This window comes from Verruconis gallopava (assembly GCF_000836295.1).
Source record: "Verruconis gallopava strain CBS 43764 unplaced genomic scaffold supercont1.3, whole genome shotgun sequence".
In the NCBI taxonomy this organism is placed as follows: Eukaryota; Fungi; Ascomycota; class Dothideomycetes; order Venturiales; family Sympoventuriaceae; genus Verruconis; species Verruconis gallopava.
The window spans coordinates 872840-893384 of NW_015622139.1; the positions used below are offsets into that span (position 1 = coordinate 872840).

General features: G+C 50.6%; 11 protein-coding genes across 12 annotated transcripts in view; 5 read left to right on the plus strand and 6 right to left on the minus strand.

Moving 5' to 3' along the window:
* Window positions 1-2: 2 nt before the first annotated feature.
* Window positions 3-3085, minus strand: PV09_01263. Of its 2 annotated transcripts, XM_016354120.1 has the most exons (4): window positions 2623-3085; window positions 2301-2526; window positions 907-2253; window positions 3-854 (listed from the first exon to the last, which is right to left on the minus strand). In XM_016354120.1, the coding sequence occupies exons 2-4, from the start codon at window positions 2468-2470 to the stop codon at window positions 194-196; spliced, it is 2178 nt and encodes a 725-aa protein (XP_016218215.1). In that variant the 5' UTR covers window positions 2471-2526; window positions 2623-3085; the 3' UTR covers window positions 3-193. The 2 variants fall into 2 exon arrangements, with proteins under 2 accessions (XP_016218215.1, XP_016218216.1); XM_016354121.1 differs by lacking the exon at window positions 2623-3085 and having other exon boundaries at window positions 2301-2582.
* Window positions 3086-3236: 151 nt separating this feature from the next.
* PV09_01264 (signal peptidase complex catalytic subunit sec11) lies at window positions 3237-4923 on the plus strand. Its single transcript, XM_016354122.1, has 10 exons — window positions 3237-3461; window positions 3526-3564; window positions 3623-3631; window positions 3683-3759; window positions 3810-3830; window positions 3948-3984; window positions 4036-4050; window positions 4126-4206; window positions 4264-4351; window positions 4431-4923. Exons 1-10 carry the CDS (start codon window positions 3414-3416, stop codon window positions 4535-4537), a joined length of 522 nt encoding a protein of 173 aa, XP_016218217.1. The 5' UTR covers window positions 3237-3413; the 3' UTR covers window positions 4538-4923.
* A 330-nt stretch (window positions 4924-5253) lies between these two features.
* PV09_01265 (uncharacterized protein) lies at window positions 5254-6802 on the minus strand. The gene is made up of 6 exons (XM_016354123.1): window positions 6717-6802; window positions 6447-6489; window positions 6054-6130; window positions 5901-5996; window positions 5717-5844; window positions 5254-5649 (listed from the first exon to the last, which is right to left on the minus strand). The coding sequence occupies exons 3-6, from the start codon at window positions 6112-6114 to the stop codon at window positions 5623-5625; spliced, it is 312 nt and encodes a 103-aa protein (XP_016218218.1). The 5' UTR covers window positions 6115-6130; window positions 6447-6489; window positions 6717-6802; the 3' UTR covers window positions 5254-5622.
* An 824-nt stretch (window positions 6803-7626) lies between these two features.
* On the plus strand, window positions 7627-8938 carry PV09_01266 (uncharacterized protein). The gene is made up of 4 exons (XM_016354124.1): window positions 7627-7915; window positions 7964-8079; window positions 8134-8210; window positions 8282-8938. Exons 1-4 carry the CDS (start codon window positions 7869-7871, stop codon window positions 8879-8881), a joined length of 840 nt encoding a protein of 279 aa, XP_016218219.1. The 5' UTR covers window positions 7627-7868; the 3' UTR covers window positions 8882-8938.
* On the minus strand, window positions 8921-10332 carry PV09_01267 (uncharacterized protein). Its single transcript, XM_016354125.1, has 2 exons — window positions 10025-10332; window positions 8921-9971 (listed from the first exon to the last, which is right to left on the minus strand). Exons 1-2 carry the CDS (start codon window positions 10138-10140, stop codon window positions 8936-8938), a joined length of 1152 nt encoding a protein of 383 aa, XP_016218220.1. The 5' UTR covers window positions 10141-10332; the 3' UTR covers window positions 8921-8935.
* A 162-nt stretch (window positions 10333-10494) lies between these two features.
* On the plus strand, window positions 10495-12322 carry PV09_01268 (uncharacterized protein). Its single transcript, XM_016354126.1, has one exon. The coding sequence runs from the start codon at window positions 10566-10568 to the stop codon at window positions 12057-12059; it is 1494 nt and encodes a 497-aa protein (XP_016218221.1). The 5' UTR covers window positions 10495-10565; the 3' UTR covers window positions 12060-12322.
* A 9-nt stretch (window positions 12323-12331) lies between these two features.
* Window positions 12332-13119, plus strand: PV09_01269 (uncharacterized protein). The gene is made up of 3 exons (XM_016354127.1): window positions 12332-12405; window positions 12472-12505; window positions 12616-13119. Exon 3 carries the CDS (start codon window positions 12624-12626, stop codon window positions 12816-12818), a length of 195 nt encoding a protein of 64 aa, XP_016218222.1. The 5' UTR covers window positions 12332-12405; window positions 12472-12505; window positions 12616-12623; the 3' UTR covers window positions 12819-13119.
* On the minus strand, window positions 12800-14675 carry PV09_01270 (uncharacterized protein). Its single transcript, XM_016354128.1, has 2 exons — window positions 13254-14675; window positions 12800-13189 (listed from the first exon to the last, which is right to left on the minus strand). The coding sequence occupies exons 1-2, from the start codon at window positions 14281-14283 to the stop codon at window positions 12999-13001; spliced, it is 1221 nt and encodes a 406-aa protein (XP_016218223.1). The 5' UTR covers window positions 14284-14675; the 3' UTR covers window positions 12800-12998.
* Window positions 14676-15010: 335 nt separating this feature from the next.
* PV09_01271 (uncharacterized protein) lies at window positions 15011-16602 on the plus strand. Its single transcript, XM_016354129.1, has 3 exons — window positions 15011-15462; window positions 15516-16103; window positions 16156-16602. Exons 1-3 carry the CDS (start codon window positions 15321-15323, stop codon window positions 16287-16289), a joined length of 864 nt encoding a protein of 287 aa, XP_016218224.1. The 5' UTR covers window positions 15011-15320; the 3' UTR covers window positions 16290-16602.
* PV09_01272 (uncharacterized protein) lies at window positions 16589-17544 on the minus strand. The gene is made up of 2 exons (XM_016354130.1): window positions 17121-17544; window positions 16589-17016 (listed from the first exon to the last, which is right to left on the minus strand). The coding sequence occupies exons 1-2, from the start codon at window positions 17248-17250 to the stop codon at window positions 16766-16768; spliced, it is 381 nt and encodes a 126-aa protein (XP_016218225.1). The 5' UTR covers window positions 17251-17544; the 3' UTR covers window positions 16589-16765.
* A 1530-nt stretch (window positions 17545-19074) lies between these two features.
* The window catches only part of PV09_01273 (uncharacterized protein), a 3723-nt gene continuing 2252 nt past the window's right edge, over window positions 19075-20545 (minus strand). The window contains exon 2 of the mRNA XM_016354131.1: window positions 19075-20452. Within this exon, the coding sequence (XP_016218226.1) occupies window positions 19520-20452 (933 nt within the window). The 3' untranslated portion in view covers window positions 19075-19519. The remainder of the gene's footprint in view (window positions 20453-20545) is intronic.

Sequence of the window (20545 nt, forward strand, 5' to 3'; positions counted from 1 at the left end):
ATCTTTGTTTGACTTCATATTACTTTCAATTTTGCCGCATGAGGAGTGCAAAGGACTGTGTAATATTACAGAATACTCGGTTCTCTCCTGAGATGTGTGAGGTAAGGTGTGAGCCACCGAGTTAAAACCTTATCAAATCCCTCATTTCAACGGTTTTTCCCATTAAGTTCATGAAAACAACCTACTCTCTCTCTCATTTTTCTCCGGCTTCATTTGTGAACCTTAAGCCCAATCGTTTCCATAACCCTTGTTTGAAGTCTATTGCTTCGCGAGCCAGGATGAAGATCTCCCTCGACTGCTGCTTGAAATACCGCTGATAGTTTGAATCAATCTCGTCTAGAATCAATTCTCGCATCAGAGCGTCATGGATAGTCTCATCGGGTTCTCGTTTGAAAACTAAGCGAGCTGCCATCATGACAGCTGCTGGGCCTTTGTTAAGGATTCTGAATTTGCGACAGGCGAGACTCATAAGTTCGTCAATCTGCAGCTCACGTGCGATATCGAAAGCCTGCCCACAGCGGACGATCTCTCCTCCATGCCCACCTTCTTCTACTTCCTCAATCTGATCTCCGACCATTCGCGGACGGTAGTCGCCATATTTGAGGTACTCGTAGACTGGCCAAAATGCATCTGGAGTAATGCGTGCCCAGCGTGCACCTGTCACAACAGTGCCGAGTCCGTCCACTATTTGTGCGTCCTCGATGAAAAGGACATTTCCCAGTATTCGAGTGATAGGAACACGAAATTTCTTTTTTTCTTTCCCAATAATTACTGTTATCATCTCCTCTTCCGTGTCGTTCTCCACGTTGTTGCTAACGTTTTCTAGAGTTGTGGATCCCCTATCGTTATTATTTCTGTCGCTGTGTAAGTAGAAGACCGGGAAGTTAGATGAGTCTCTTCACATACAGAGAAAATTTTGGCGCTTTGTCAACATCAAATTTGCTTTTGTTTTCATCTTCGTCCCTAGCGCCCTTGTCAATGCTACAGTTATTGCCGTCCAATTTACCTTTCTCAACGTTTTCGTTCTTCTCATCTCTACCATCCTCGCAGGTATTTATTTCAGTAGTCTTATCATCTTGAGCATCTAGTTTTAGTTCAGTTCTGACTGGAGTAAGGTGGTGAGTTTGACGCTTAAGGTAAGCAAGTGCACGCTTTCGAGCTTTGGTGCAAGCCTCAGCAGAAGTATATTTATCTCCTTGCGCACCCTCTTTGAGACAATTCAGATATCTCAACCTAATGCTCGTAGCTAGCCACTTAGTCGAGGGAAATCTTTGTTGTAACTCTGTTGCAATATCCAGCCAAGAGACACAACAGGTACTTTGCTCCCGAAAACGTATGATTTCGGCGTCTTCTGTTACCGAAAATTTGTGAGCACTAATTTCCTTATCTTTGGGCCTCGGTGAGCTGCAATTTTTCTTCGTATCATTTTTGGTACTAGATAGGTTCTGTTGGCATGAGCTTAAATCTCCATCCATAGAAGTCTTATGCCCTGGTGAAAATATAGCAGTGTGGGATTTAATCTCGAACTTTGCAGAAGAAGTTTGGCTAGAGAGATGTGATTTACTATTTGTGTGACCTTGCAGTCTGAAATCTCGCGTCCGCGTGTCGTCACAGTGGTTCTTGACTGACTTTTCCTTGAGCCGTTTTTCCGATTGATGGCCGCTTGAATAGAGTTGATTCAGATCAGTGGACGGTTTAGTACGATGATTAGATTTCTTTCGGGGCGTTTCAGCAATAATATTTCGATCAGAGACAGCTTGCTCTTCGCGCAGAACATGAGCGTCTTCTAGATCAGTCCAGATTTCATGCCTTTTATCATTCACTTCATTGCTTAAGTCAATCACCGTAGCACCAGGAGGAATACTACTGGCCTTGATGTTCCTCGAATCAGGAGTTTCAGTTTCAGATGAATTGTGTACGCAACCCGAAGTTTTCTTGGTGCGCTTCATTCGATTACAACCCCTCTTTCGAAACTCTCCATTGATACTGTCATCGCGACCTCGCTTTCTGTGGGAACTGTGGGGACTGTAGAGTCTTCCAGAGTCCACAATGGGATCATACTCTTCACATTGGAAAGACCGAGCGAGCCAGGCGTCTCGAATATATCTCTTCCAATACCGCGCACCGTCGTTGCGCATTGCCAGGTGAAAAGCCTGCTGAAGAGTTTTATCTTTGGCATGCCCTGCCAAGTCAAATAACACTGAGAACTCTTTAACGCTTGTCTTTTGGATCTCGTCCCGTTGCACGTAGCGGCTTTAATGGTTAGCGGAGCTACAGAGGGCTGTGCTTAGAAATCCTACATTTCGTCCTTCTGGAAGAGAAAGACGGGCAACAGGTCGTCGTTTTCTCTCTTCAATCTAGCTTTCTCTGGGACCATGTCCTCGTGCAAGACGAGTACGGGCCAATAAATGCCGTCACTGACCAGCATGCCCTGATCCTCTGGCTTTATAGTGTCAGCCAAATCGTGCATGGCTGATGCCGATGAATTTGAACTCTGGATATTCGCCTTGAACCTCGTGAGTCCGTCTATATAGATGTTTGGAAGTCGTTAATAAATGGTTATGCCAGCTGTTGTGTTTCAATTCTCTGGTTGAAAGCTGGAGTTACGAGGTTTACACTTACGAAGTTGAAAGGGAAAATAGATTAGAGATGATAAGCAATATGGACTTTAGGGAAGTTTCTCAAATATAACCAGCTGCAGCTTGAGTTGAAGAAGGAATGAAGGGGGCAGTGAATGCCCTATGCATATCAATCAAAAGACTGTTACCCAGCGCGACTGCCCAAACCAAAGATCTACCTGGGTAGAAATGGATAAGCGCGCTCTCAGACGCTCCTTCGTCATCGGGATCAACAAGCCAAGACAACTCCCAAAACTGCTAAGACTAAAAGTCCTGTGATTTCCTCCGACTCTGACAGAGTCTAATGACTACGGAATGGGAAGGAACGCAATTGGCACCTGCGGCCGTTCTAACAAGCCCGTTCACTTGCTCGGGGCTGCGCCCTCGATGACGATTCGCATGTGCTTGTGGGCCGCAAAGGAGCTTGCGGAAATTCCATGCATACGAGCGGGAGCAGATTGACGATATACTGAGCAAGTTTTTAGCCTGAAGCGTATCATGGAGCAAATGGTATCTAGGAGATACGTCGGAAGCCGCCTAAATTGGGAATAGCCTCCGCATCAGCCCTACAAGCATGGATCAACAGCGATGCAGGGTTTCAGCCAAAGCAATACGTGGAGCATGAAGCTCTAACAAGGCCAACGACTATTTGCATGTCAGCAGAGCATCGAGGTCAATACCGAAAGACCAATCCTTCCTCGTACATCGCGCGCCCTCCTTTGGAGTGTCTGCCGAACAACCTCACCGTTCCGATCGCGCCCGCATAATTCCTTCGCATTCCTATAACGATCGAAGATGTTCTCCAGCTTAGGGGATATGAAGCCCAGGCAATTGCTTGTCCAGGTAAATCCCGCAAGGGCGTGTGGGTAAACAAAAGAAAGGAAGATCGTCTAACTTCTAGGCAAAGGTGCTTAACTTTGGCTTAGTACTGAGCACGGCGTTCATGGTGAGTCTGCTGAGAAATTTTACTCACGATGGTTCCAGCTTCTAATGATTGTTCGTAGATGTGGAAAGTACGCGAATGATGATCATTTGCTCGAATTACAACCGCTCACCGAGTGCAGGGTCTCAGTGTTTTCACCAACAGTCCAAGTCCGATCGTTGTCGTGCTCAGTGGATCAATGGAGCCAGCTTTTGAACGGTACGGGTAACTTGCTAAGTTTCAAAAGAAGTTGCTGATGCTGTAAGCAGTGGAGACCTTTTGTTCCTCTGGTATGTCCTACCGATACTTTAAACGTCGCTATGTCCTCGACTTATGACCTCGAATTGACGAAACCTGTGCGGGTTGACAATTATGGCTCGGCGGAAGAGCTAACCGAAGCAAACTAGGAACCGAGGAATGGACACGCAAATCGGTGAAATAGTAGTATGTTTGCAATTCAGTATATCGATTCACACTGTAGCTAACTACCTCCAGGTCTACAACATCCAAGTAAGCCCCTTGTTCACATGAGCGCAACGGCTCACGGCGCATTCCATGGAGACAAATCTGACAGTGAACCTCCAGGGCAAAGATATTCCCATCGTCCACCGTGTGATACGAAGATTCACCATCGACGATACTCTACATCTTTTGACAAAGGGCGACGTAAGGCTTCAATTCTGAGAGCATATTCGAATTCTCAAGTGGTTAACACGAACACAGAACAACGCGGCGGATGACACCGAATTGTACGCAGCAGGCCAGAACTTTCTCAATCGTGAGAGAGACGTGATTGGCAGCGTAGTAGGCTGTAAGTAACGATCTATGGCCTTCGGTTGAACTGTCAATGCGAATATTTGGCTGACATGCTTTTGTTTCTCCGCATAAAGATGTCCCCCTTGTCGGATACGTGACGATATTACTAAGCGAGTATCCATGGTTGAAAACGGCGATGATAGCGATCATGGGGTTGACAGTGGTGCTTCAGAGGGAATGAGTTGAGCGCGAAAACGAGGAGCATGTACCTCGATTGTTTGAGTGCAAATAGCAAAAACATGGCTTGGCGACTGTTTGGGATTTGTGAAGGAGGGCGCGCAATATTACCTTTCCTGGGTTAATTCATTGGAGCGTCGATGTCGAATCTAAACAAGGCGACTGGTTCATCAAGGACCAAGAAAACAGCAACAAAGATATGAAGATTCAAGCAATGCTTTCTCGCGACTGCTCCCATCCCCGGCACGTTTCCGCTGAAAGGAAGTCCAAACGTATTTTGTGCTTCCAAACGTGAAAATGGACGAAGGTGGTTTCTGCAACGCAAAAATGGCACTGACCGTGCTCTCGGCGGGATTCGCGACCGAAGTCACGGCGAAAGGTCCCCCCGTTCCTTACGCTTCGAGGCGCCGTTGAAGTCGAGGACTACAACCCTAACCTTTAACCCGGTCACGGCAAGTGGATAGGCGCTTGTAAAACGGCGGAGTCATTTGTTGCAACCTGATATTATCGGTCGAATCGAACGCCGCCTTGACTGTGATTCGTGTTCGTTGACGCGTGTCAAAATCTCACGGGAAGAGGGGTTGATCGACGTAAAGGAGACGGCGTGCGTGGCGAGGATGCGTCGACTTGATCTTGTATGAGGAGCCCAAGAGGCGCACGATGTCAAGAGTCAGAAGGAGCGCAAAGTGGGAAGGCCAAACAGCGACGGAAGGAAAGAGATTACCCGAAAAGCATCTTCATTTGATTGAGCATAAACTAGTTGTACATAATCTCCACCAGCAATCGTGAAGCAGATCATTAATTGGTTGTGAAACGCGTGTCTACCCTTTGAGAAAGAGCGGGTCGTGGATGGTTTGACGACCCAGATCGTGAAAGCAGCAGCGGGAATAGTAGAAGGTCGCGCGCCCCAGCAGTCGTTTTTGCGTGCCCAGTTTTCATAAATGCTTCGAGTAATGGGAAATCCAAGCCGATCCGCTATCCGATGATGAAGAAACAAGATATAGGGACGCGCATGTGAGCATGTGCGCGTGGGGAGCACTGGAGCCCTTTTTTGTTTTCGTTCGTGACCAGGAGAAGACGTGGACACGTCTACTCGTCGTCGTCGTCGTCGTCGGCCTTTGCATCGCGTCAGTACTGCCGTCCGTGGTACAATGGCCGAAGGGCATCCAAGGACGCGACATACAGCGGCAGCATACTCGGCCTTCTCGCGCTCATAGCGCTCCTTGTCCTCGATGGCCTTCTTCTCGTACGGCTCCTTCTCCTTGGCTGAGAGCTCCTTCCACTTCTCACCAAGCAGCTTGCCGACCTCACCTGCGCGCAAGTCAATACGTGTTAGAAGGGGGCGTGACGAGGACGCGTCGACTTACCGAACTTGATGCCCGGATTCTCCTCACGGACCTTGTCACGGTTATCGTTGGCGAAGAACATGTACGCAGAAAGACCGCGCTTTGGCGCGTTGGGGTCTGTACGTGTCGTGTCAGTCCCGAGGCCGTGCTCAACCGCGTGGTAGCTCTACTTACCCTTCTTGCGCTTGCCGCCAACGTCCTTCTTAGCCTTGCGGGACTTGGTCTCCTTGGGCATGATGACTGCTTTTACACTGTTGCGCGGCTGTGGTTAGCTCTTGCTGGCGAGAAAGAAAGGCGTGGTTAGGTGAAAGGCTGATCGCGCAAGCAAGTTGGACGGTGCTAGGTGTGGAATTTGGGTGGGTCACGCTAACAATGAGTGATCAGAGTGAGGAGGCGACGAAGATAGCGAGTGCTCGATGCTCAATGGCAGTGTTGTGAAGTAAGAGGTATTGCGTGGGGTAGAAGTGAGAGCGTGTATGTGGACGTATACGCGGCGCGCAGTTGTCGCAAGCGAAGCACGTCTCCAAAGGCGGAATTTGGGGCGCAAAAGGTGCAGAATGTACTTACAGAGTGGTTGCGACCGCGAAAAATCAAATGGAATCAAATGCGCCTGTTGGGTTGATCAGCATCAGAAAGACGCAGGCCAGCGTGAGGGCGCAACTGGCGACGACGAAGGCGTAGGTGAGAAGGAGAGTGAAGTTGGGAAAATGAAGGCATGACGAAGCAATTCAAGCCGGAAGACGCGCCAAAAAGCAGTGGAAACGCGTAAAAAAATGGTGGTGGGCAAAATGCAGCGTATGCGCCGGACGGGATTTGGTAGCGGAGACCAGTACATACCTGAGATGCGAGCGCAGCAGTATGGGGGACAGTCGGTTTGTATGGAGAGTAGAGGCTGCTTTCACAGTGTGAGGGAACTTGGTGAGCGCTCTTGTTATGAGAGGGCGGGCGGCCGCTTTGCTTTGGAAAAGAGGCAAGGCACCAAGGCTCCCAGCGCTAGCTACAGGGTCGTCACTGGGTGATAAGAACATCAAAACAGACACGCGCGCGCACTCTCTCACGCCCAACCAAGGCCGCTGCGAGCTCGTAGCGGCGGTCCAGAAGTTCCGAAAAACAAAATTAAAGCCAATCCATCGCTCGCGCTCGCGACACAAAATGAGCCAGCCCGTTCACGCATTTGCTCCCTCTCGGCGCGTTGACGTCGCTGTGCGGTGCGGATGCTGCCTTGCCCCCTCCCCCCAGCTGTACGTTCTCAGGGTTGCCCGTTCCCCTTCCAAGTTCTCCGCAAGCGTCTCATCAGACGCAGCAAGCTACTTTGGACCTAGGGAACGGGCGGCGCAGCCGATGCTATACAAAGCCCGTCGCTTGCCCATGTGAACATCACAAAGCGGTCAATGGAGTCCAAAACAATGACCCACTGGAAGCTCGTCTCTTGCGCCTGCGCACCATCTTTGCCTTGCTGCCACGCAATGTCCATGTGCTTGCTCTGCGCTGCCCATACGTGCTCTTCGCGCAGGCTGCAGCCCAGCAGTAAGGCAAGCTCAGCTCGGCCAGGCCAGGGGCCGTGCTGACCTCGCGCGCCCTCACCGAACCTGAGCTGCTTTGTTGCCCAGCTGATGCGTTCCTTTTCGGTGCACCACTCGCCCCGAACGACTCGTCATACTTTTTACCTAAGCCCGCTTTCGGCGCCCAAGCCAGTCGAAGTCTAACCCGTCACACAGAAACCACTAGCTCTTCGCGCAAAAAAATGATGCTTTGACGTCAGTTGCCAGCCTCATCCGCGCCAAGCTTCTCGACCTCTGTCACGTGACTGATCCTGCAGACCCGGCTGTCCAGTGCTGCCGCTGTGCAGCTGCGCTTGGTTATTCATCCCGAGCTTGCGGCCGGGTTTTATTTTCTGGGGCATAGAAATGCAAAAGCAACGTCACCTGTCGAGCTGTCAGCCAGGACCATCACTGTGATGTGTAACGTTTCCGCGTCGTAGTCGCGTTCATGGCATCTCCGTTGCGAAAGCGCACGCTTTTCCTGACACTGGACGCGTATGTGCACAATGTTGACGGCAGCACGTACATGCTCATAGTCTTCAGATTCGGAACAATTTTCCACCCGAGAAAGCCCGTGCCGCTGCAGTACAGTGCTGTAGGGGCCAAATATGGGTTTCGAGGATTGTCGGCAGCTGACCTAGAGAACTCGTTCAGAAAGGGTAATGTAGATACGAGTTCGATGCTCCCTGACCTGCTGCTAAAGTGCAATGTAGCTTTCAAAGAAGAGAGCAGAATTCATCCCAATTATGGTAAAGGAGTTGGTCTCGACGCCAGTCAATGGTGGGCCAATGCAAGTGCAGCCAATCTTTCGTAGCGGTTGACAAAAAACGTGCTTCAACTCGTATGTTAACCTGAGTGCAGATCATCAAGGGCACTTTCGAACCTTATACTGCCATCGCTGATGCGCCAAAAGAAGTCCCCAAGCAGATGATTGAAGAGCTGCTCTATCGATTCTCGCACAAAGAAGGCTACGCTATCTACCCCGACGCGCTCGAGCTCTTCGTCGCCCTGCGCATCGTCAAGAAATCCATCCCAGAGAACGCCAATTGGCCGTGGGGGAAAACCATTGTGAACGTCATTTCCAACTCGGACGACAGAATCATCAGCGTTCTCGAGTCACTCGGCATAAGCGTTGGCCACGGCCGCGACATCGAGAACGTGATCATCTCGTACGACGTGGGAGCCGAGAAGCCCGATCCGCGGATCTTTGAGTACGCGGCAAGATATGCGCCTCGCGATGCGGTGAAGGTGCACGTGGGCGACGATGTGGCAAAGGATGCTGTGGGCGCGACGGCCGCGGGCAACGGGTGGTACGGATTGTTGCTTGACAGAGAGAAGAAGTACGAAGAGTGGAATGCAGATCAAGAGCACCACGGGCTTGTGAAGATTGAGCGTGACGGCCACGTAATCGCAGTGCTAAATAGCCTCGATGCCCTGCGACAGTGGAGTCCAAGATCATGATAGAAAAAGGAAGCCTCAAGACTGGATAACACATCATTATCATCATCATTGCGATCATTTCTCGTGCCTCCGGAGCTTTAATATGTTTTCGAGTCTGACCTCATTTCTGCCCCCCCAGCCATCAACGCCGTCCGCTACTTCTGGTCGGACAGACGCATACCAATTCCAGGTTCTCTTGTCGAGCTCTTCTGGGCTCAGCGTGGGCGACCACGACTCGTACAGTAAGTCCAGAGCGCCTAATAGCCGTCCAAGGTTGCGCTCACGTTGCGCCACAATCGAGAGCGAATCCGCCGTCTTCTGCCCCTTCTTAGACGTGCTTCTATTCTCCTCGGGAGCGGATTCAGTAGGGCTGTTGAACGCCTTCAATAGGTAGGCTCGCGCCGATTGTGGTGTGTGTATCGGCAGATTATTGCGAGCAGCTTGGCCTTGTTGCGTGGCAGATTTGCGAAGTGCTTCGAGGTCGATACCCCACAAAGGTGGCTCCTTTGCTTCGCGAGCTTCGACATGCTCTTCCTGCGAATTTCCCACTTCGGTCGCGGTGGATTGAGTAGCTTGTGTTTCTGGCTCATCACCTTTTGACGTGGGATCATAACCCCATCGTCTCATCACATGGACGTCACGTCCCATGATCCGTACAACAGGCTGTCCCTGCCCAAAGCCTTCTTCCTCCGCACTTTTCCCAGATTCTATGCCCAGACTAACAGCTCTGTCTCTAGCGCTTGCGCTCAACCATGCTTGAGCTAGACTCAACCTGCTGCTTAAAGGTTGGTCTGGTAGAGTATACTTAAGCAATGTCACTGCGAACGCTAGAACTAACGGAGCACGATTCGTGATCAGAACCGTCTTAGCTAAGGTTTCCTCGTCCGTTACAGGATCCGGGAGGGCGAGAGAAGCTTCCATATCGGCTGGCGAAAGAATCTCTCCTTGAGCAGTTTTCGTGCGTTTTTTGGTCTGCGCAGTGGACGACGCAGATGGAGCCTCTCGCTTCTTTGACGTCCGCTTTGCGGCATTGAGAACCTGCTTTGCGGTCTTCTCGTCTCCAAAGATGGATTCCAGCTTTGCAACGTCGGCCTTGGTAACATGTTCAATTCTGCACAACACTTTAGCCGCTGGTCTCGCCGCTAAAGTTAAATGTTACTATACTGTGTTATACCAGCAGCTAATAACTCCTTCATCTTGCCCATTGCAGTTGCCAAAGGCAGCTTCGCTGTTGTCGTCAAAAATCGCAACATATCCTGAATGTCTGTTCTTGTCGCCATGATGGATGTGTAAGACTGAGTTTCGATCTTTTAAGAAGACGGCTGGCAGCACGACTGGAATGATTAGAAGGCATTGAAGCTCAAACGCAATTTTGGGGGAAAGCTAGGCAGCACGCATCGGTTGGCGTTTCGAAACCACTCAGTTCAAAAGCAATTACGAGGAGATATTCTGAATAGTAATAATGAATGTCATGCCAATTGTCTCTTGTTCACATCCCCTCGGCAGCCTGTGTATGCCATTCTAAACAGGCAGCAAGTTCAAGCTAGGCCATATTTGGATCACTGACGACTTTACCTTAAAAAGATGGTTCGGCCGCTTTGAAAGTACAACCTGATTTGGCGAAAGCACTGGATTAGCTAACTAGGGAACGGAATCAGAAACTTTACTGCTGTTCGTGCCTATCACACATGCTACGATTATCTCGATGAATGCCTCCGATACGTTCTACAGAAATGTCAAAGAACAGCAAGCTCGACCCCCGCTCCATGCGTTACCAAATGAACTTCTGGATCTTGTCGTTGAACAGCTGGTGGCAAGCTTACTGAGCTACACTGATGTGCCACCGGTCTTGAAGGCACTGCGCCTGGTCAGTAGGCGTTTCGCGTACCTGAAATCCCTGAACGCGTCGTTGTTCGCTCGGGTCGAACTCATTGCAGATCCGGTCGAGTCTCAGCGTTTGAAGAACACGTCCTTCGAACGTGTCGCTCCGCACGTCAGGCATGTGACGTTTGTTCCGCCGCTGTACAACTGGCACATGAATAGGGAACTTCTGAGAGTTTTATATCGTCGACAAGGAATCTATCTGCGTGATCTTGACCAGGTCTTTCAAGCTTATCACATGGCGGCGCTTGTCACTCAGACGCATTTGCGCAGTAAGCAGCTTCAAAAACGGTGGAGTTCAGCCCTTGGACAGGCACCATTTTGTCACTCAATCCAAACAATAATCGTAGACTATGGCAGCATGGGGATCGATTCTCGCAACCACCGGCCTCATCCAATAATCTGGCCCGGAGAGCACCACCATTTATACGAGGTCAGAGGGCTCGAATCGGCAGGGAGTGTTGAAGACGAGTTCTTCGCTGCCGTTGTCTCCGCATTAGCAGAAGCACGAACACAACTTCATGAAATCGATTTCAACCATGCAACGTCTTGCCAGCAGGCTTGGATCACTTTGCCGGGTTGGAGTCAATTGGACGTTTCGAACTTGAGAGAACTTCACATCAGTCCAAACATCCTTCGACGAAGCACGCCATATCGACTACAGGAAGATGTAGGCGTTGCTGAAATAGCTGAAGCGACCGCCGATCTGATCCAGCGCAGCTCTGGAACCCTGAGCGTTTTTGGGTATATCGGGATTACGGGACTTCTTCAAGTGCCAAAGCCAGCTACAAGCTTAAGTGAACTTAAAACAGTAGAGCTTCACGCTTGTTTGACTCGTGCTTTGCTCCTAAGCGCTTGGATCAAAGCAAGCCCATGGCTGGAGTCTCTCGCCTTGGGGCATCTGTCGCTGTCTAATGAGCGACAGCATGGCTGGAAATACATCTTCGATGCAGTGAAAGAACATCAAGGCCTTCACCTTTGCCTGGATCATATCGTAGTCGAAAATCGCAACGGCAAACTTCGGCTTTTCAACATCGACATCCACACGGGCGACAAGGACCTAGAGAAGTACATGCACGAAAGCTTTGCTATCGAGACTAGACACGGGTATGAGGCCTTTCTCGTAGATCTGAAATCGAAGTGCCCATGGTTCTACGACAAGTACAAATACATAGATCCACAAACAGTTGCTGATCACGAAGGAAGCCCATTTATAATTGATAATCCGTACACTAGCGACGCTTGTGCTGTAGCGAGATACATTGGTAATGTCCACGACTGGGATGAGAGTCTGCGAACTTTCTTTGCTGGGTCTTGATTATTTCGCGCCGAATGCCAATGTTGGAGATTGAAATCTGCTAAGTTAGCCATTCATGCGTCAGCAAAATTGCCCGGGTCAATTATTTTTTTCCGGCCCACCCACGAAGTGCTAATCAAAGACCACATGTCGTAAGGCACTTTATTTTCGATAGCACTCGGGGCGACTTGTCTTGGAAATTGCTGATTATCGTGTGGATCTATCACGTGACTCTAATGACGTAGTTATGAGAACAATATTATATAGAGAATCATACACTTGACAGCTGAATTCCAATCTGTAGACTTCACAAAATTCTTCGCATAAATTCCTTAGTTTCCAATCGAAGCTGAAAACATTTGAAGACGTAAGTTCACCTGCCTCTACGCTCGCATCCTACTAGGCTGAACATTCGATTAACTAATTCGCATAGGAGATCTAATCTCCCTTAACAAAGCCAAAGCAAAGTATGTTCAATTTTTCGGATGAGTCTTACAGACTGTAGATGCGTTAAACAGCGCACACAATATCAAGCCACGAGAGAGGAACAATCATTGCTGACCTAGAGCCATCGTAGAAGCCACAATGTCCGCTCCAAACCAAGGCCGTCAGTCTCCGGACCCTGAGCGTCAAACGGGCGCTCAGCAGCAAGACCCTCCAGCAAGCGGTCAGTTTGGGAAGCAGAGCGATGACAACAACAAGGAGATTCTAGAAGGTCTTAAAAGCAATCCGGAGCACCCATTGGAGAAATTCGCAGAGGAGAAGACGAGTAAACAGTAGGCGATGTTGTTGATATGTTGATTCACATTTGTTATGATAAGACACGGTTCGGAAACGGTATGCTGGCACGACAGCATGTCACACGGAAATCCCGGTGATTTTTTTTATGACCACAATAGACCCAAAAAAAAGTTGACTTTGCCAAGACTTCCATTATGCTTCTGCGACGTGTTCGGCACATTAGTACATGCGCCAATGCGAACCTCGATTCATAGATGCTACTGCTCTAGTTTCTGGAATGTACTTGTATATTCCCCACGTGGGTCCCAAAGGTGTCGCTTCTACGCTGTGTTTGACTCGATTTACAACTCTTTGAATGCCTGTAGGTTTCGTAGTCAACTTGGAACGGCCGATTGGTTCAGATCCGGACTCTGTAGGCACATGGTCAGTGAGTAATGGAACGGGTTTTGCACTTGGAAACAAAGTGAGGCTCACTGGGCTGATGAGGTTTGTTCCTCACACATCGATCCTTCAACACAGTCCAGCTATCGTAATAGTCTACGCTGATAGATCTTTCCTTCCACGGAACCAGCTCCGTTCTCTCCCCCGGATGTGCAGCTGTGTGGTTCCACGTCATGACAGCGCTGAATGCACATTCATCCTCAGACTGAAGAGCCTCAACGCCTGCGGGAGGCTGAACTTGTGAAGGATCTCGACTAACTGTGGGGCACCACGTTCTCTTCCTAGCATCTGCACGTCTTATACTCCAATTCGCTCCAGAAAACATCCTCACTTCGTGCCTAGCAAATGCAATCTCGGGGAATGGGACGTTGCCTAGGGCTTGTATCCATACCGGCCACTGCTGGCCACAGTAGAGGATATGGATCCGCTCCAGTGCAGGGAAGGCGTGCGCAAAAGCCTCAAGCGCCAAACAAAACGACATGACGTTTTCGGGGCTTTCGTGCAGCCATTGCAGCGCCCCACAGATGCATATTCTCAAATAGATGTGCTTTATCTTGGAGTGATGATTGCGCAACAGCTTTGATTCGAAAAACTTCTCGCAGAACGCTCGCGTGTCTCGCGTCAAGGTGAAATGAAGTTCAAGTTGTCGAAGGGTCTCCGGGTGCTCCTTGACGGCGATGCCATGGCGCGACATCATCCACGCTTTCAAAAAAGGCTTTGTTTTGAAATCAGAGCTGTTGTACGGGAGCGCATCGTGGCGAGATTGAGGCCAAAGGCTAACCACAGTGTCTTCCACGTAGAGTTCTGCGGCTTCTGTGTAGATTTGACGGCATGTGAGCATTAGCCCGCTCGCTGAGTTGGTTTGCGGGCCGAAATGAAGGGCCTTGAATTGTTCTACAGCGGTTCTTGAGAAGGCGTGCTGGTAAATCCGCATCCGGATTTCCTGCGGCAGCTGGAGAAAAAGCGCATCGGTGCTGCCATCATTCTCATCTACCGAGGGCATGGAGGTGTCCGTATCTGACCGACTGTTCTTGACGATGCTTCTGAGGCGTTTGAGAGACATCCTCACAAAGACTTTAGATATCCTGCAGATGAGAAGACGGTATACGGCAAAAGGGTGGTATTTATGTGGATAACCGCGTGCTACGACATTGCGGAGATTGAGCCTGTGAGGAGCTGCTAAGGGGTACGAGCCAGGTCCTCTGTAAGCAGTAGCAAATCACAGCTCTGGCCCTATCCTGTTCGCTTCGGGGGAACAAGCAGGACGAGGACTTGATTGTGGGACCAAATTCGCGCACTGAAACGACCTGATCAGACATGCAGCGGGCAGAAGAATGGGAAAGATCGCGCAGTCGACAAGGGCTCGGGCTGCGCCTCTTCTTTGAGCAGCGAGCATTTGTGCAACTTGAGTCAGCATCGGAGGCGACATAGCACGTGATGACGACGCTGCAAAACCTCTTTGCCTTGAGGTGGAGGCAACTTGCAGGTCCTGCTTGGACGTTCCCTCTCGAAGACGGTCGAAGCGTCTCGTGTTCGATGGGCACCTCAACGCTTCCGGCTGGAGACTGCGTGTCGTTTTGCACGAGCACCGTTCTCCTGCGGCCGGTTGTCAGCCAACAGATCTATTTAAAAAGTGGCGTTTATGCATGCATAAGCCCAAAAGCAGATTAGTGCCAATGAAATGTATTCTTAGCGTGACGTTGCCATAGGGTTTCCCCTTGCTCGAGGAGATTGTTTGGGTCTAGTGAACTGTAACGCCGGCATTGTGGATTCTCTTTTACCTTTCACCTGCTACACTTTCTGCGAGACTCCCAACCGTCAACGCTTCACTCCGACACCTCTTGCTCTCAGGCCTAGCCCGTCTGTCAGGCGTCACCCTCTTCTGGCCATCACTCGTTCTGGTTAGAAGTATCAACGCCCGGCAGCTCTCGACAACAACAACCAGAGAACCCCTTGTCACGACTAAGCCACGCGACGGCAGCACGCCCGAGTCTCAGAATATCGACCAGTCCAAACCACGTCGGCGTACATCGATACATCCCTTAATCCGGTGTCGAAGACGTCTTGTGCCTTTTTTTTTGATTGACATAGGCATTCGAGATGAGGCCTCTTCAGGTCTTTGCACTCTTCGCTGGAGTGTCGGCGGCGTTCTCATGGCAGGGAATGTTCGAAGATTCGGCTGTTAGAGCAGTCGAAGGTATAGAGCAAGTGGAGAGGTTATTCAAGCGGCAGACCGATACTGGTGGGTTGGCAACTTGACAAGCGGAGTCGAATAGGGACTGACCTCGCGGACAGCCGGAACCACAGCAGCAACCTCACAGACGACCACCGCCAAAACAACATCGAAGACAACAGACAAGTCAACGTCGAGCGACACAGCCAAGGCCACGGGTTCGAACTCGGCGAAGGCTACGGGATCAACGAAAGGCTCGGCGTCGGGTACAATAACAGGATCCTCCGCGGCCGCTAGTTCAACTGAAGTAGACCCACGTTCGCCGGCAGGCGGTGTCTCGATGATCACGCCGAATCCCTACGCTGGCTCACAGTACTACAAGATCGGCGACTGGGTAACCTTTGCGTGGAACTTCACCTCCATCATCAACAAGCCCAAGGCCGTCAACGTGTATGCTACATGCTCAACGGCCAGTGCGCAATGGACCATCGCCGCCAACATGTCGTACCAGCCCACACAAACTGTGCTCTGGGACACTAACCAGTATACTTCAAAGGCGACTCCGCAGCTGGTCATGGCGACGTACACGCTGCTCATTGAGAATGCCGACGAGGCAAAGGCTACTGCGCTGTCGAATCCGGGTGAGCTCGGGACGGTGAATCAGTTCATGTTCGGCATGTACGTGCCACAGCCCTACGTGCCGTGGACTGGTAAGTGAATGCGAGCCTGTGCTCGACAACGGGAAAGCTGACGATTTTGCAGAGTTCAACTGTCCGACCTGCAGTGCCGCACTGTCCGGCAAGGAGAGACAGGCTTTAGGCTTCATGTTCGCCATGATCTCAATTACAATCCTCTCGTTCACTTGGTTCTCCACCGGCGCCTTTGGCCTTCTTTAAGTCGAATCCCGCCGTGTGGATGGTTCACTCTGTTTTCTGCATGGCTTGGCTCGGCGTTTCGAGGATTTTCTCTGGGTCTTTTGGGAGGTGAAAGAGGCGTTTTTTTTGTTTGATTTTTCTCGGCCCGACGAATCCCAGAGTGTAGACTCCAGGATGAAGCATGCACTGGCGTATCCGAAGCAGGAGTTCCAATTGATAATGTTTGCATAAAAAAAAGCTGGAACGAACGTAGCCCAAGGTCCTTTTTTTCCCCCGACGGATTATCATCACGACTTAGTATGTAGTATTTAAATTAATACTTGCAAAAGCCAAATTTCTTCACATCTTTTTTTTCATTATTCTATCATGAGCGCTATTTCATCACCCTCGAATCGTTCTCCACGGCAAGCGACACCATGTTAGGACGAGGAAATGCCAAGCGACCATCGAACTTTTTTTTATATGTTCAAACTTGAGCAAAGAAACCAACTGTCAGACTACTCTTTCAGCACGCCCAAGTCCCCCTCGATGATTCCGGGCAGGTTCTCGACGATGAACTCCACGACGGCGTCCGGTCCGCGGTTGACCTGCAGGCCCTGGGGCAGCGCAAAGGTCTTGATGTCCGGCTTGACCTCCAGCGCGGCCTTGCGAGCGCGCAGCGACTCCTCCGGCGTCCACATCGACGCCGTGAAAAGAACGTCAGGCTGAATCTCCGAGACGACCTTCTTCACGCCTTCCGGGTCGGGTGCTGCGCGGGGTGAAGCGCGTCAGTGCAAAAGGGCACAAAACCAAAAATAAAAAGAGGGACGGCTGACGCCGGCGGGGGGGGGAGAAGGGGGAGAGGGCTCGCACATTCAATGTTTGACGCGTGGACGATGGTGTACCTGTCCTTCACCGTCTCGACCACGCGGCCGATCAGTCTCTTCGCGCGCTCGGGCGCGTTGTTCACGGTGACGAGCTTGTAGGGGCCGAGGGGGGCCATTTCTGTGTCGCTTTCAAATCGTTTTTATTTATTTATTTATTTTCCCTCCCCTTTCTCTCTGGCAAGGAAACGTAACCGGGGGCGGCGACGGCGTGGACCGGTGGCGGTGGAGATTTCACACGGCGGTGGTACAAGTTCTCCAGAATACTAACAGCAAGGGACGGATCTAAACCATCGGAACGTTTCTCTGTTATGTGTGTATGCTCGGAGTGGGAGGAGAGGGAGAAGAACAAAAAATAAAACCCAAAAAAAAATAAAACAGGCTCTCTCTCGACGAGGCGACGGAACACTTCGTACACTTGTTACATGTATACACATATATATGTGGCTCTCTCTTTTATATATCCGTATATGCGCATGCTAATTCAGCGTAGCAACCAAACATATTGCAGCTTCCCGAGGCCGGGAACGGGCACCGCAAGGAGGGTCGTCGGATGAGCCGACGGTGGCATGCGAAATCGGCAGTCAACAGAGACAGAAAACGCTGCATGTCTCGCGTCTCCCGCGGGCGCCCGATGGTGGGGTCTCAGCCATATATAGCAAAGTGGGGTGACGACCAGAGGAACAAAGAAAGCAAAAACTTCGCCTTTCAAGAGCACGGTTTACGGACGCGGTCCGTATATAGAGGGCTGGCAGATATAGAACTAGCGGATCGTAGATTTGTAGACGTTTTAACCGCACTGTTCTATCCTGCTAGCCTACGTTTCTCTCCCTCCTACAGTCAACACCGTGACGACATGCTCGTGTCTGCGTGACGGAAATACACGACGACAAAACTCTTGTACACGAGGCAGCCATTCGGTTGCCTCCACCGACCCGAAGGGTGGTTAGCGACCAGCGTCGGTCAGTGGAGCCTGGAGCCAGACGAGCTTCTGGTTGTAACAAAAATAAAGGTTCGCACAGATACCGCGCCGAACTGATTCCTGGACGAAGCTGATCCCGCTTGGCTTTTGAGACATAAGACAGCGGGGAGAACGCCAAAGACGGAAGCGAGGGAGGGGGGGTGGGCGGGGCGGGGCGAGGCAAGTTGACGGGAAAAGAGACATCGTGCTTTGCTCTGCTCTGCTCTGCTTTGCTTTGCTTTGCTTTGCTTTGGCCAGATGGTCGACATACTTTCCTCTCGCTTCAACGGATATCCTAGTTTTTATATGCTTACTTGTCGAGCGCAGCTACCTCATGTTCGCCCTGCCTCCCGTCCTCTTCGCAACCTGACCAGCTCAACGCACGCTGCGCCGTAGAACTGTGCGTTGGAAGTGACGAGCAACCAGGAAGCGGACCCGATCGATCGGAACCAGGACGTTGGACTTCCTCTTGGGCTTTGCACAGTTCACGAGTGACGTTTTTACGGCGACCGATGTTGAAGTGGCTACGAGGCACAGTCTTGTCCAGGTTCGTCTTTCGCAACACGTCCAGGATCAGACCGTGCATCTTTCGCATAAACAGTAGATCGACGGTCGAAGCGTCAGGGCACGACGCCTTTGGCGATAGAAGGCGAAAACGTTCACCCTTCCTCAAGTCCATCATTCGTTCTGTCATGTGCTTTTGATGTCACTACTTCACAAGAGCAAGGACAAACAACGAAGACCTCGTTCATAAACATTACCAGATTCTATCTCAGGAATCTCTTTTCACCCCTCGACCTGCTACAAAGAGTTGGTTCCCACTGAAAAAAAAAAAAAAAAAAAAAAAAAAAAAAAAAAAACCGCCATCCATCCACACGAGGTCACAAGAATCATGGTGGTGCTATTCACCTGTCCTTGAAGCTAAAAGCAGCTCTGGATCCAATGTGTTTTCTGCGCAGCTTTGAACCAAGGGAAAAAAAAATCTGTGAATAGAATTCTGGCCGTGATATATTCTGAAGTTACTCCAGCCAAGGAGCGAACTCTTGATACCCTACTACTCATGAGTTTCTGAGTTGCGTAAGCGTCTCGCCGATTCCTTTATGCATGTAAAATATTCCGCGCGTAAAGCATGTCCTCTAACCTGGCAAATGCACCTTAAGAGAGTCCAAAGATAACGGGAAAAAAGAAAGAAAAAGAAAATCCAAAAAAAAACAACAAACGCCATCTACCCCATGAGTAAATGCATAGGCCTCGCGCCACGTTGTGCCATCCACACCCAATTCAACCAAGTGATACAGGAAAAACCGACGCCACGCGTACCCCTATAACACGTGCTGCACTCCTAATTTCTTACACACTACGGAAAGAAAAAAGAAAAAAAAATAAACGGATGACTACTTCGTAGCTCCCGTCTGTTCATGGAACCACTACACCGATGACTGCTGCTCGACCAGCCATTCGAGCACGCTTTCGTAGCATAGCACATATTGCCGCAGACTCTGTACCATGCTCAGGCGCTGCAATCTGAAATCGTTAACGGTTTTCTCGATAAGATCAATATCATCTCGGTGTAGCCACTCGTCGCCCTTGATCTCGCGCCCAGACGGTACGCTTGCAAAGAACGAGCGCTCGTCTTGTCTTTTCGTCGGACTGGACAAAAACGAGCCCTGATTGCTGCGAGGATCGACATCCATCGGCGTGGGCTGACGAACACCTCGATCCACTTCGTAGCCCTTGTTATGCAGGTAGCCGTCACGCATTTGCCTCTTGAGCATGTCGAGCACGGAGTCGACTGTGCAGAATGTCCCGGTTCGACCGCAGCCGGCAGAGCAATGGACGAGTACAGGGCGTTCGTCAGCAGGTGCCGGATCCAAGATGTTCCTGCCTCCAGCCGACGCGCGGACAACAGCGTCGCACTGCTCGACAAGACCGAGCAGGTGAGTTGGATGCGCCGGCGCGCCAAAATCTGGCCAGCCCGTGTAATGCAATTGAGTGACTTCTCGCATGCGCGCAAACGGCTCGGCGCTGTTGCTGATGGTGAGGTTACGAACGATGACGTAAGGCCTTTCGCTGTTCGGGCTCATGTTCTCGCTTTTGTCGCTATCGCGACGAGTTGGGGAATGACTTGACCCAGTCGAATTGCGATGCTGTGCTGCTGGCCGCTTCGTGCGTTGTGCACGGTGTTCTCTTATCTTAGATGGCTCTAACGAGGCGCGATGTTCCGAGTGTAGGTGAACGCTGATCGGGCCGTAATGATTGCTTGCCCAGTAGTTGTGTGCTTTGAGCTGTCCATTCTCCGTCTCGGCGGTCAGCATCACAATGACGCGGACGTCTTGTTGCCAGACAACGCTCCAAAAGTCCTATGATGTCGTCAGTTCACGAGAGCTGAGAGGTACAGCGAACATATGTGTGTGCTTGTGTTTGTGTGTGTGTGTGTGTGTGTGTGTGCGGGG